Source organism: Calcarisporiella thermophila (assembly GCF_041956535.1).
Source record: "Calcarisporiella thermophila strain CBS 279.70 unplaced genomic scaffold VTP21scaffold_17, whole genome shotgun sequence".
Classification (NCBI taxonomy): Eukaryota; Fungi; Calcarisporiellomycota; class Calcarisporiellomycetes; order Calcarisporiellales; family Calcarisporiellaceae; genus Calcarisporiella; species Calcarisporiella thermophila.
Genome location: NW_027192207.1, coordinates 30310 through 43081, shown reverse-complemented (window position 1 = coordinate 43081; position 12772 = coordinate 30310). Strand labels below are relative to the sequence as shown.

The 12772-nt window shown below is 48.0% G+C and overlaps 6 protein-coding genes across 6 annotated transcripts in view; 4 read left to right on the top strand and 2 right to left on the bottom strand.

Moving 5' to 3' along the window:
• Window positions 1-44: 44 nt before the first annotated feature.
• Window positions 45-1974, bottom strand: VTP21DRAFT_3243 (uncharacterized protein; the record flags this gene model as incomplete). The annotated part of the gene is made up of 4 exons (XM_069393525.1): window positions 45-377; window positions 461-784; window positions 853-988; window positions 1061-1974. 4 exons carry the CDS (start codon window positions 1972-1974, stop codon window positions 45-47), a joined length of 1707 nt encoding a protein of 568 aa, XP_069249247.1.
• Window positions 1975-1996: 22 nt separating this feature from the next.
• VTP21DRAFT_3242 (uncharacterized protein) lies at window positions 1997-2384 on the bottom strand (the record flags this gene model as incomplete). The annotated part of the gene is made up of 2 exons (XM_069393524.1): window positions 1997-2095; window positions 2166-2384. 2 exons carry the CDS (start codon window positions 2382-2384, stop codon window positions 1997-1999), a joined length of 318 nt encoding a protein of 105 aa, XP_069249246.1.
• Window positions 2385-3028: 644 nt separating this feature from the next.
• Window positions 3029-6213, top strand: VTP21DRAFT_3241 (uncharacterized protein; the record flags this gene model as incomplete). The annotated part of the gene is made up of 7 exons (XM_069393523.1): window positions 3029-3225; window positions 3291-3424; window positions 3514-3566; window positions 3630-3704; window positions 3784-3843; window positions 3919-6031; window positions 6131-6213. 7 exons carry the CDS (start codon window positions 3029-3031, stop codon window positions 6211-6213), a joined length of 2715 nt encoding a protein of 904 aa, XP_069249245.1.
• A 986-nt stretch (window positions 6214-7199) lies between these two features.
• Window positions 7200-7691, top strand: VTP21DRAFT_3240 (uncharacterized protein; the record flags this gene model as incomplete). Its single annotated transcript, XM_069393522.1, has 3 exons — window positions 7200-7213; window positions 7266-7377; window positions 7434-7691. The coding sequence occupies 3 exons, from the start codon at window positions 7200-7202 to the stop codon at window positions 7689-7691; spliced, it is 384 nt and encodes a 127-aa protein (XP_069249244.1).
• A 549-nt stretch (window positions 7692-8240) lies between these two features.
• Window positions 8241-10876, top strand: VTP21DRAFT_3239 (uncharacterized protein; the record flags this gene model as incomplete). The annotated part of the gene is made up of 6 exons (XM_069393520.1): window positions 8241-9480; window positions 9540-9609; window positions 9689-9766; window positions 9836-10119; window positions 10185-10235; window positions 10305-10876. 6 exons carry the CDS (start codon window positions 8241-8243, stop codon window positions 10874-10876), a joined length of 2295 nt encoding a protein of 764 aa, XP_069249243.1.
• A 1575-nt stretch (window positions 10877-12451) lies between these two features.
• Window positions 12452-12772, top strand: part of VTP21DRAFT_3238 (uncharacterized protein) — a gene marked incomplete at both ends in the record, with an annotated part of 3086 nt that continues 2765 nt past the window's right edge. The window contains one exon of the mRNA XM_069393519.1: window positions 12452-12712. Coding sequence (XP_069249242.1) covers window positions 12452-12712 — 261 coding nt within the window. The remainder of the gene's footprint in view (window positions 12713-12772) is intronic.

Here is a 12772-nt window from a genome sequence, read left to right as displayed (position 1 = left end):
AGAGCCTATCCCAACCTAATCCTACATCCTTAGCGACGGGTAAATTACCTATGTCGGATGGCAATTGGCTTCAATTTGGGTCCCTTCATCATCTCCAGCTCTTGCTCCGTGAACACGAATGGCTTCATCTCCTCCAGAGCCTTGACTACCTCGTGTATCTGCAGCTTTACCCCCAGGGTCGCAGGGCTTTGGTCTGACTTCAATAGTCGAAAGATCTGGCCAAGCTGGCCAAAAATGTGTCGTCGGATCGTCCGATTTGGATGGTGACTTGCGATAAATTTGTACATATGGCAGAAGTTGTGGCTCGGTAAATATTTACTGCATCCCGCCCTGTCTCGGAGAGCGGTTCGCCAGCATGAGGTCACATTGGTTACTCCCTGGTATGTGGAAAGTAAAGAGCGAGAGTTTCGATTAGAAGCCCACGATAGAATACCGGGGATGAAAGAGGGCTTAAGCCAACCTTGAGATACTCGTCCAATGCCTTGGCTCTTAGTTGCTGCATCAACTCCGACCCCATGCGTCTTGGGGGGGCATCCGATTCGATAAATTGCTGCCACAGATAGCACCAGTTGATCCAGAAGTCATGCTTGATGTTGATCATGTGTTTTTGGTGGATGCTTGTCACGACTCCAAGAATATACCCGAGGTTGACATGGACATCGTGTTGTAAAAGCGCAGCAATACTCACAAGATTCCGGACAATCGCTTGGTCGGGTTGGGACCAGTCAATGTTGGAGAATCTTGCGAGTTTAGTATGATATGCAATATCAAGCTCGAATGAGATCTGGCATAGCGTGGAAAAAGAGGTTAGTCTATTTCACACCCAAGTGATCTCAAGAGAATCATGCTTGCCAAAAACAGCCGGTACTCATTGGTATCACAGGGGCCCAAAGTTACTTTGGGCGAGTTGCGAATGGTCTCCAAAGTCAGGATCCAGGGTCTTCCGTAGACGCCCGAATTCAGCAATTCATTTTTACAGAGGAAACACCTGAAATTCCAATGGGAAACATGGTGTAAGCTCAAACGGAGCTTTAAGAGATGCAAATAAAAAAGGACTGACCATATTCGTCTCTGCAATTCAATCCTCATCGAATCCCGTTCACTCGGGTCATCCTGGTTCATCCTCAACGCGAGAGCCATCAACACCGCCTGTTTATGATACGTGTATGCTTTTTCAAGCTGATACATTCGCCGCATACAGCAGCTCATGTTTAAGAAGGCGAGCACAGATTGCGGAGACGGCGAGTCGAATGCTTCCTCAAGCAAGGTTATTGCCCGAACCAGCAGGTGCTCGATCACATTCTGGATCTGCCTTAACATCGAGCAATCCATGTGCTTCAGCAAGAGGTGCAGGGCAGCCCTAGTGATGGCGGTGTAGAGCAAAACTGGCTCGATCTCGCCCCGATAATAGCTCTCAAGGAAAGCTGGGCGATCCGGATGCTGGAAGTAATTCAAGCAGCCACTCACATAAAAGTGGAACAAATAATCCACTAGGCTCCGAGTAAATCCGCCATAGTTCTTGACTGCCGGAATGAGCATGTCCTGTCGAACGGGTTTAGGAAAATGCCAGCTGAAAATGGTACACCGCGGTAGCGGTTTGCACTCTGCATTGTCTCTAGGGAAGGTGGGAGGAAATTCGGGTAGAGAGGCATTATCAAATATGTAAGAAGCGCTCAAAAGACGGTGCAGATCCCCGAGAGACCGCAATCGGAGCTGGAAGCGAAGGCCAGCGCTCGTAAGTATAAAATTCCAATCACTTGCGTCATCTGGGGAAAGTTTTGCTATAATGGTGGGACGTGGTTCAGGAGGAGTCGAGTCATCGCTGCAAGCTTCATCAGGGTCGGCAGACGATGATTCCTTCGCGGCTGGAGTGGAATTGGGAGGCTCGGGCTCATCGAGTAATTCCTCCGGATCGCACTCGGTCAAAGGCGGGGAGTCAGGCTGGTTGAGCCGGGAAGGTTGAGTGCTTAGCATAGGGTTCTATTTCATCGACTGGCTAGAAGGAGGGGCATTTCAGGCAGAGCATGAGAGGGCTAGGAAAGCATGGTCGCAGCAGAAGCTCCTGCGTGTCAAGAGAAGGAGGTGTCCAATTTGGCTATTAGGCAATCTATATTATGGTGAGAATCTACAGAGAAGTTTCCATCATACGTCACACAGCTGCGCACAGTGCTGGGCAGGTTAGGGTGGATCGCAAATGCTGGCTTTTTCACGCGGATGCATGGGGGCCTGTTTGGGTTAGGTTTGCGCGGTGCACAAGCTTCAGAGCTAGTGCCCCGGGGCTGCCCCCGCTTCCACTGAGCCGTGTGGCCGCGAGTGAGGCCCACGGCCGTGATTGGAAGGGGGGCGGCATCATGCAATTCTAAAGCGGCCCTGTGGAGTTGCATGAGCTAAAGGAGAGGCCGGAGTTATTACCCTAAAAAATTCGGCTCTGGTAAGCCGGCCTGGTCTCAAAGGGATTGCAGGGCACAACGGCCATCGCTGCGGTCATCGTGGGCCACGTGCTTGCTGTGACAGAATATTACGCCTCATCGGCGCGTAGAAGCTATGTGCATTGAGTAACGATCCAAGTAACAGGGGAGCGCCACTGGCGATCTGCTGCGAAACCTTTTAACCGAATTCTCGCACCGCGCTCGCGAGCCATTGTCCTCTATCTTCATCCTAAGTGCTAACTGCGGTTGAAATCCTCTTTAGATTGGAGTGCATTTGGACTGGCTAAATCAGCCACGCAGCTGAGCCGGCTGTGTTGAATGTTTCGTCACTTGCATTGCAGGATGACATAGGGAGGACCCTGGTGAAATATAGGATTGTATGTGCAGACGCTCATCTGTGTCCAGTTTTCACAGGATCTGCGTCATGGATGACCTCTCTACAATACCCTATTTGAAATTTCTTACCAATCAGAACATTCTGAAACCTGTAGGCTGTTTACACACTTAAGACTGCTTTTTCTTGCTTCTCTTAATATTACTTCGCTCTATCGAGCTCGAGTGTGTTCCGTCCCTCCCTTCAGCCGCCATACTCGTTCGACATGCGCACAACTAAGAGCCCCAAAAAACCAGATGATCTAATACGGATACGCGTTCAGCTACAGTTGCCTGAGTCGAGCGCTTTACCATTAGAGCGGTACTCGACCAAATTTATCCTTGACGTCAATGGGAATACAAGCATTTCGCAGTTAAAGGCGACCATTCGACTTGCATTTGCAAAGAATAACTCAGGATCACCGTAAGTGGATGCCTCCTGATCATTGTTTTCCCTCCATTGACCATGGATGGCTGTCTTGTGCGCAGAATTATCTCAGTCGATAAAATCACAGACGAGCTCGGGTTTGATTTTTTGGAAGATGGGGTGGTTTCGCGATTGATCGACGATCGGGGCATGGTGTTTGCAAGCGCCACATTCTTGGAATGGTCACCAGATATAGGTGCGTTAAGTTCAAACGTTGATTTTAGTCTTGTTTTCATCCCAATTATTCACCCTTGGTTGAATTGGCCATTTTCCAACGGCATCCAGAGAAACCTTCAACGCGAAAACGAAAGTTGTCATTTACTCAATCCGATGCAGAGGTAATAGTTAGATTCTAATTTGACGCGTTGTAGCTATTAATCGCCTCTTAATGGATCTAATAGACTCCCACCCAGCCTATCGAGTATAAGCGAGCAAAGGTGGCTGCTCCAGAGGTTATAACCCCAGTCAGAAATAAGGCAAGTCTCTGCTTGACTTTATGCCTATGCAATCCTCGGAAATGCTCAAGTTTTTCGGTACTAATCATCCCACCAACAGGAATCAAAAGACAGTGTACCTCAGTCGGGGCAGAGTGATCAAGCTAATTTGAAGACTCGAGTAATTGTTTTTTGAATTGTTCTTCACGTAAATAATTTGGTGACAAGCGTTTTTCTCCGTTTTGTGTTATGATAGAACCGAAGACGGAGGAAATTGAATAAAAAGACAGCTGAATTGGGGCTATCCGCCGGGGAAGCTTCACCGGCTAACAGTTCGCCTGCAGGCACTCCGGCTAAACCTATGCTTGCGGGTGATATTTCGACGAACGAATCCCCTAGGCCGAAGGATACTACCGCTCCAACTCTAAGCTTCATGGCCTCCTCTACCTCAAGTATTTCTGCCGAAAATCACAGTTTGAACAAGCCTCCGCCAAAGGGAACCACCATGTCCAGAGCAGAACACAAGCAAGCGTCGGAATCCGCATCCGCTCCTGCGAAGACACCCTCTTTGCAACCCCTTTCTCAACCTGTTTCTACTACGCAGCCCACTCTCCAAACATCCACCCAGTCCCTAACTTCGCCTACCTCTCCAAACCCTAATCAGCAGCAACAGAATAAGAAGCGAAAGGTATTTCGAGAAAGCTCCGAAGAGGAAAGCAGCTCCACCGACTCGGACGCAAACTCGGCCAAGAGAAGAAGAGTGGCCTTCTCTTCTCCTAAGCAAGCCAGCCCCACGAAAACAGAAAACGGTCCAACTCTTCTATCTTTCAACACCAAAAGCCCATCCTTATCTCCTGTGATGACCCAGAAGAGTTCGATACCCGATACCAGTAAGTCGAGCTCGAGCGAGGCAACAGAAACCGCGTCTTCGAGCTCTGACGAATCAGGGACGGAAACAGAGACAGAGTCCGAAAGTGACGAAGAGGAGAAAATGGAGGGAGCATGGGGGGAAAATACCGCTGTAAATATCAAGTCTAATGCGCCCACAACGAATTCCCATAATACCGCCTCATCCATCGCTTCTCTACTGCCCACAGCCGTTCCCTACCTTGCCACAGGGCACTCTGCATTATCGGAATCAGAAACTTCCTCAGATACGGAATCCGAGGTGGATCAGCCCGCTCGGCCGCCTAAATCCTTGCCTCTGGTAGATGCTTCTCCGGTGACCAAGCAAGCCACGGATACGGGGAGCACATCCTCTACTTCCTCGGAGAGCAGCGACACAGATGAGTCGTCCTCATCGGGCACCGTTACTGATTCAGATTCGGATGCAGAGGAGGAGGGCGATGGGAAGGTGGATGCATTAAAATCAACTCCGGTGGCGGCCGTTTCTGCGCCCACCAGCTCGACCGATATACCGCCACCAGCTGCACAGACTTCTAATCCAGAATCGGAAGCTAACGCCCGGCCTCCAGCTGCTGCACCTCGGGCTGAAGATAGCCCAGTGGTCTTGAGGCTTGATGACGACTCTTCCAGTGATGCGACCGACTCCGAATTTGAAGGAGATGAAGATCTTGACGATCGCAAGCCGGATCCATTAATGCCTCCTGAGGTGATTCCTTCCAAACTCGTGCCCAAGTCATCCCCTGCTTCCGCTGCAACATCAACGATCTCCGCCTCCTCCCCAGCTCGTTCGCTTCTGGAATCGAAAAATGAGGAGAGTAATAGCTCCTCCGTTTCCAACTTGTCTTCTCGAACTGACACAGCCACCAAATCCCCAACACTCCCCAACGCGCATGCTTCGGCTGTTTCCTCCTCCTCAGAATCGGATTCCGACGATGAAGGGGGCAGCGACGTGGAGGAGTTGCTTAAGATTGAAATGGATATTAGAGCGTCTCAGCAGCCCGCTAATAAGGCCCCAAAGATGCCCAATGGATTTTCCTTCAATAGGCTGGACACCCCTAAATCGACGTTGGCCACTCCACGGGATCTCCCTCTTGTGATGAATCCTTTGAGCAACTACAAGAGTAAACGAGTGTCGCTCTCCGATATGATGGCCCGCGGAGGCTTTAGGGTCATTCCCGCCGTCCCGGCGGCCTCTAGCATTTCTTGTTCTCGCATTCAACAACAGCAACCACAGAAGGGGTTAAGCAGCGAGATATTGGAGACGAGCAAGACGGATACCATAGAGGAAGAAATGGAGGATGAAGACGAGACCCTGAGCGAACCTTCGTCAAGCTCTGACGAGGAGGATAGCAGTGAGGACGAGGAGACAGCGAGAAAATCGCCCACAATACGAATGGCCTTGTCCAGCAAGGACCGAAAGAAGAAAAGTTATGACCCCCTGAAAGCCCTTCTCTCTTGGCAGAGTAAGTGAATGCTTCTCTTTCGTTTATTTCTGACATTTGGATCTGCAAGTGGTGGTGACTAATTCATTTCTCCTTTTTTTTTTTCCCCCGCTCTAATAGCAAAGAAGGATAGAGAGGACAAGGAGCGTGAACAGCGACAAAAGAAGCAGTCCGAGGAGATTCGAAAAGCATTTGGATATTAGATTTGTTTCTTTTGTTTTTTCTTTTGAGTGTAATTTATATTTCCTACTCCATGTTTTTATTTTTTGTTAATACTTTCTTTTTTTTAAAACCTTTTGAAACCTCACCTTTAATTCCATCCATAACCAATATACCTTCCTATCCTCTAACTAAATCGCTATGCACGAGGATCAAGCTTCTCCCCTCCTCAACCTAAAATTGTGCTCAGGTAGAGCGTAGTAGGCTTAGTGCCTTATCCCAGGAACGTTATTGCTTGGCCCTGGGCTCTCGCCAATGTCGAAATAGAACAACATACATTCCAAGGTACAAAAACAACCATGTTCAATGCCTGAGAGATAAAAATAAATCAGGAAGCGGTCCTATGAGATACTAAGAGTTAAATTACGGTATCCTGGTAGAAAAATTCAATAAAGAAAACATGTGCTCCAGCTGAGCACTTTCGATTTGGAAGTTTATTTGCTCTTTGAGGTTGCAACGCGAGCTCGATGCTTTCCCTGTAAAATGGGGTTCGAGAATATTGGTCGTACTCCTTTGATTTGGTTCACTGTGTGTTTCGATACATTACATGGGTGGAGGAGAGGGGAATTGAAGTATAAGCATGGTTGAAAAGAAGATTCTTGGGAGTGCTTGCTAAAAGAATAACCCCAGTTCGACCCAATGCCCCGGTCCAGATAGATCAAGGTAAGCAAGCTTCCCGCTTTTTTGCCGGAGCGTTCTTTGGTATTGGTTTGATGAAGAGATCCTATCCCTCCTACTGTAGCTCTGTCAGTGTTCCTGTGCACAAGCTGGTTACGCAGGCTTCATCACAGGTGGAACGCTAAGCTGCATGCCGGCAATATATTACAGTCATTCCCTCTCCGATTCGAATGGCCGATATTAGGTTTCGTCGCAAGCTGATTAATCAGCTCCTTTGCTACCAGTAAAGAAGGGACAGAGAGGCCGCTGTCTAATCGCGTTTCGTTATTACGCTGTGCTTTCCCGTAAGCGCATGAAGGTTAAACTGTAACCAAATCTCCACGGATGGCCTTGATGCTTCTCAGTTCGATTATGTTAGAGTGCCGTGCAACGTCACCTTACGTGATCTTGTTCTAAAAGAGGATGGGCTCCAGCTTCGGAATGGGAGAAAGCAGCTGCTTCATCTCTTGCGTTCCTTTGGCCCGGATCGTGTATCCAATGGACGCGGGGCGTTGCCCTCAACATGGCCATATACATCTGACAACAGCAGCGCTTGGTAGAGATGGCTGATCAAACTTGTGCAATCCTTGGAAAAGATCAAATGCGGAATCAGCGTCGGGGCGTGTTCGGAACGAGGCCAAAGCCACACGGTCGAACGACCACTCCAATGCAGTGGAAGGGTGGGGCGATGGCGCGGCGAGCCGGCGGAGTGCTCGGTGCTGTCATTCGGAAGCGCGCAGGGTGGCAACAGGGGAGTTATGAAATTGGGTGGGGCTCGAGGGGGGCCGGCAAGGCGAGGCGCTAAACCGCCGTTGAGTCAACCATTCTGCAATTAAGCCTATTTAGAATTCATTATCTTAGCACTTCAGACATCTGATAAGTGCCCATTTGCGGCCCTCACTAAGCTCTAACACATCAACTTCAAAAGCCTAGCGCAAAAAAGGTTCTAGGAGGTGGCACAGCCGCCCGGTGATTGGCGGGTTTGGGCCTCCGCCAAGGGAGATATGCAATGGTTCATTTCGCCGGGATTAGAGTTTTATTTTTCGCGTACTGAAGAGAAAAGACGGTCGGGGTGGGGCAAGGAGCGAAGGGAATATTCGTCAAGGCATGAGCCTCCATTAGCCATTCTTTTCGCTTCCGCCTCTCTTTGTCTCGCCTTCTCCCCGTTGATTGAGCTTCCTGTCTCCCGCAGACCTTCGCTTTTCTCGATTGATGCACACTCTCCCTTAATGTTCCTTCATCTCCTCTAATTCTCCCAAATCTACTGTCCTTTGTTTTTTTTTCTGTTTTCCATTCCACATTCATTACTATTGCAGCGCCTTCTCGCACTGGCTAGTTGCCCTACGTAGGCGGCATGTTAATCCCAGCTATCGACGTCGCTATCAACGGCCTCTCTGCATTCAGCGGCCTGCTAATGATGGGTATGGTGGGGTATTTCCAGAGGTTGCTGCCGGAGGTCATCAACAGCATCTCTTTCCGAATCTCCTTTTGGATCGGCCTAGTCGACATGCTGTGGCGTATTGAATACATCCTTGTTCATTCCGACGAGGTGATGGATCCGTTCTCTGGAAAGCAGCACTGGTTTGTTCGAATGCTGGGCTTTTCCGGCCAGTTCCTGAAGGTCTGGTCCGCATTGCTTTCGTTTTGCATCGCGTTGGATCTCCAGCTGTCGTTTATCCACAGGCGCACCAAGCTGGAAAAGATCCAGAGGTGCTATGTGCCGGTGGCTTTCATGATCGCCTTTCTTGCCAATATCGAGTGGCTGGTGTATCCCGACGTCTCCTACCGGAAGGAATGGGAGACGATTGTCCCAGGATGGAGTCGCCGTGATGGGATTCTCAACATGGCCCTTGGCGTGTCTGTGTGGGTGGCGGCGGCTATCCTCTACTCAATGTTCGTAGTTGTGTTGGTGCTAGTGCGGGTGCTAAGCGAAACGCGACGCTTGCAAACCGCGCGGGACGTAACCGAGGCATTGCGCATCAAGGAGCGCGCCTTGATTAACTCCGTGTTGCGTATCGTATTGTACCCGCTTGTTCTCATCGTGACTCAACCCACAGGCCTTGTGGCGGACTGGCTCTACACCGTCACCAGCGAGTCACGCTCACCCATTCTAAGAGAGCTCGTCAAGGTGGACGCCGTCTTGGTGGGGCTGATTGGAGTGCTCAACCTGATCGTGTTCTTGTTGAACCCCGCGCTTCACCGTGCTCTAGCGCACGTACCGTGGTGGCCGCTGTTTTCAAAATCACGCCATCATCGCCGACTTCACACGACTCGGCTGGAGAGTGGCGATACCCAGACAGCATCGGATTTTCGGTTTTGGAAACGGCCTGGCGAGGAGTTTTCCAAGACCTTGGAGGAGGTTCCACTGTCGTTGTGCCAGGAAAATCACTCTATGGCTAGCGGAAGTAGGCCGGAGTCGCTTGGTGGGTGCGAATTGGGCAGGGGTTCGAGGCAACAGCCTCAATTACTGCAAGCCTATTCACTGGGGGTAGAGGCAAACCTCCGTGAGCATTCACCGAATACCCCGTCAGATTGGCAGCTGGACAACGTCAAGTTTAAGTGGGTGTTGGGAAGGCGATTTTGCGATGAACAAGGTACTGTTCGCGAACCATCCCCATAGTTGCTTCTCGACTCAATCCTCTCTTCCCTCTAGGTGCTCGTTACCTGTTACCAAACGACGATGCCGAATCGGATCGTTTGATTATGCGACACTATGCCTTCCGGTGAATCCTTCTCCTTGCTTTGAATGCTAAATGTTTCTTGACTAACCGCGCTGCCTCTTACTACGCTCCTCTATGAAAGCTCCTTATTCGCTGGCGCTGACTTCCTCTCACCCATTCGCCAGAGATTGGAGAGGGGGTGCATAGTCTTGGATGTTGGGTGAGTGTCAGACTTTCACGCCTTGGTTTTTCAACTCTGACTTATTTTACATTCTTTCGTCACGGTTAGGTGCGGCCCCGGCACTTGGACGTTGGAAATGGCCACTACATTTCCAAATAGCCATTTTGTTGGAATTGATATGAGTTCAATATTCCCACACCAAATCACCCCAAAGAACTGCCAATTTCAACTTGCAAACTTTTTGAAGGGTCTTCCCTTCGAAAATGACACGTTTGATTTCATTTATCTTCGCTGCGTTCAATTTGGCCTCGTGAGTACTGAGTGGCCGGGACTTATCCAAGAAATTCTTAGGGTGTTGAAGCCGGAAGGTTACTTAGAGATAGTGGAAGCAGGTAAGCAAGAGGATATTCCTACCCAGTACGAGCAATTGAGTGCTGATGTTGGCAACTATCCCCAGACTATGCTATACAAGGCGGTGGTCCTGCTTTTCGGAAAATTGCAGACGGATGTGAGTGACCATTCATCTTCTATTTTCTCTGCGACTTTCATTCTCACATCCCCGAGCTTTTTTTTTTAGTGTATAACTCGATGCGTGCTCGGTGCAATGATCCTAGCTGGGTACATAAGATTGGGAATCATTTTAATGAGATCGGTCTTGAGGACGTGCAGGTGACCTCGGTGCCGTTTCCCATGGGCAAATATGCGGGTCGGATAGGCAAACTCGGCCAAGACAATTGGATTCAGCTTGTTCGCTCTTTGCGCCCATTTTTAACTCAAGTGATGGTTCTTGATCCCGAAGACTATGATCAGCTTGAAACACGCATAGCGCATGAGTTGGAGACGCATCGTGTGTATATAGATATTGTTGCAACCTATGCAAAAAAGCCTCCCCACCATCCTTTTGGCCAGTGGCAGCCAAAGCAGTCATCACCATTTCTACGAGAGCATCACCCGCAACAAGAAGAGGAGAAGTACGAGGAGGAAGATGGGAAATCCGTTGATTCGTTGGTTGGAGAGAAGGAGGGCAGCGACGCTACGGCTATTTCAATTTCTGACGAGTGGCCATTCGAGCCGCCTCCACGAGAGCGCCCCGACTTGGTAAACCGAATCAAGGAGCTTAGAAAACTAGTTGACCAAGAAGATACTTGATAGGATTGGATGGGGTGTTGTTGACTCTGATCGATTCACAAGATTTGTATGTATATACTCAAATTTTCAGTACCATATTTCATTTTATTTAATACGAGCTTAAAATTTACCTTTGCCTAAGTACGCCAAACTCAAATTTTGCAAGTTTCTTTTTTGCAAAGACTTTACCAAATTAGAATCTCATGCAAAGGTGCAAAAGATATTGGATTTTCAAAAATTTTCAAAAACGAATCTTTCTACTCAGGTTGGTAGCAGAAGGGTCGTGGGTGCAATAAGCTCGTCTCTTCCAGGGTCATATAGGTGAGTAGCGTGCAAAGCGATGCATATAAATCGCGTGGGCAGAAGAGCTCAAGCTGTGCTCAATTGTATGACTATTTCAAAGATTTTAATGAATTGGCAAAATTTGTGTAAGTGTAAGGCTGGTTACTAAGGTGGCTGACAACCAACCACTTAGTCGTGAACCAAAATTAAGGACACGTTTGAGGATTCAGTGCATAATTTGACGCAAGATTCAATGCACGAGCTGAGGTCTAGGCCCAAATTTTTGGCGCGACGGTAGCGCATGGGAAAATAAAATGTCGGATTTGAAAGTCGATTTTGCCATGAACATAATGGATGAAAAAAACGTGATTTTTTTTTCCGATATTTAGAATTTAAAGTCATAGTTTAACCGTCTTGTAAAATCTCAATTTTCTTTGTTTCTATATGCAATAGAAGGTCATAAGACTTATCGCTTTTTGGTATAAAGTGGCAAAAACTCAGTGCCTTTCACCCTAAATATGTTTGACTGTTTATGTGGCATCAAGGTAACGAGTATCAAATCAGGAAATTTTCTATATAGAACACAAAGAAGCGCGGCCCTTGCATGTGGCGACACAGAGACTCGATTCGAGTCAAAAGAGAACGATCGAGCAAATTGTTCTATATAGAAAAGTTTCTGACTTCTACAACTCAATGTGGGAAAATTTTTTGCCATTTTAATGGTGCATTCAATGGACTGTATAGATTTAGAGAAGTGAAAGTGGACCATGAACACTACTTAGAATTAAGAGTGGGTGGACCAGCTTAAATTGCTGAACGATTTGTTTGCGCTTGCAAAGTGCAAAGTCATCCAGAGCAGTCAAAAGAGAGCCAGGATAAAATCTGTTGACTTACTCATGCTCGGGAGAATATGGCTGCCCGACTAGGGAGTATTACTCGCTGAATTTTAAAATTTAAAGTGCTTCATGGGAAAGGGATACTTCAGTTCTTTATACTGTGTTTTATTGTAATGTCAATTTGCACGAATGAGGTTTTGTTGCGATGATATAATCTTTCTCAATCGGAGCACACTTTTCCTGGGTCACTGGTATCCGCGTTACCATATACCGAATCGGGTTCGATGCGGAGTTCAATGGAAGGAAAGAGTTAAAAATAGACTCCGACAGCAAATGCCGAAAACACCAAAAAATGGGTGTAAATCGAGGTCTTGGTTTCTTATATTAATACCAGTTTCCCTGCTCCAAAACTCTCAAAAAACCATCTCCACTTTTTTATTCCCTTTTTCTCTTTACTCCTTTCATTTTATTCTGCATAATGAAAAAGAAACATCACAACACGAGCGCGGTTTCTAACAACAACAAGAAACCTACTACTCCTTATCATACTTGGGATATAAACAGAATCGTCGAGAATCTCAATGTCAACTTGGAAGACGGTCTATCAACTGAAGAAGCCCAATGTCGCCTTGAGAAGTATGGGTATAATGAGCTCAAGGGTCAAGGTGGGGTGAAGTGGTATAAGGTGCTTCTTAGACAGGTGGCAAATGCCCTCTCCATTGTATTAGTCCTTGCCATGGTAAGTGTCCTAATCCCCAAACCCTCTCTCCTACCCCATTCCTCCAACATAACCCATTGG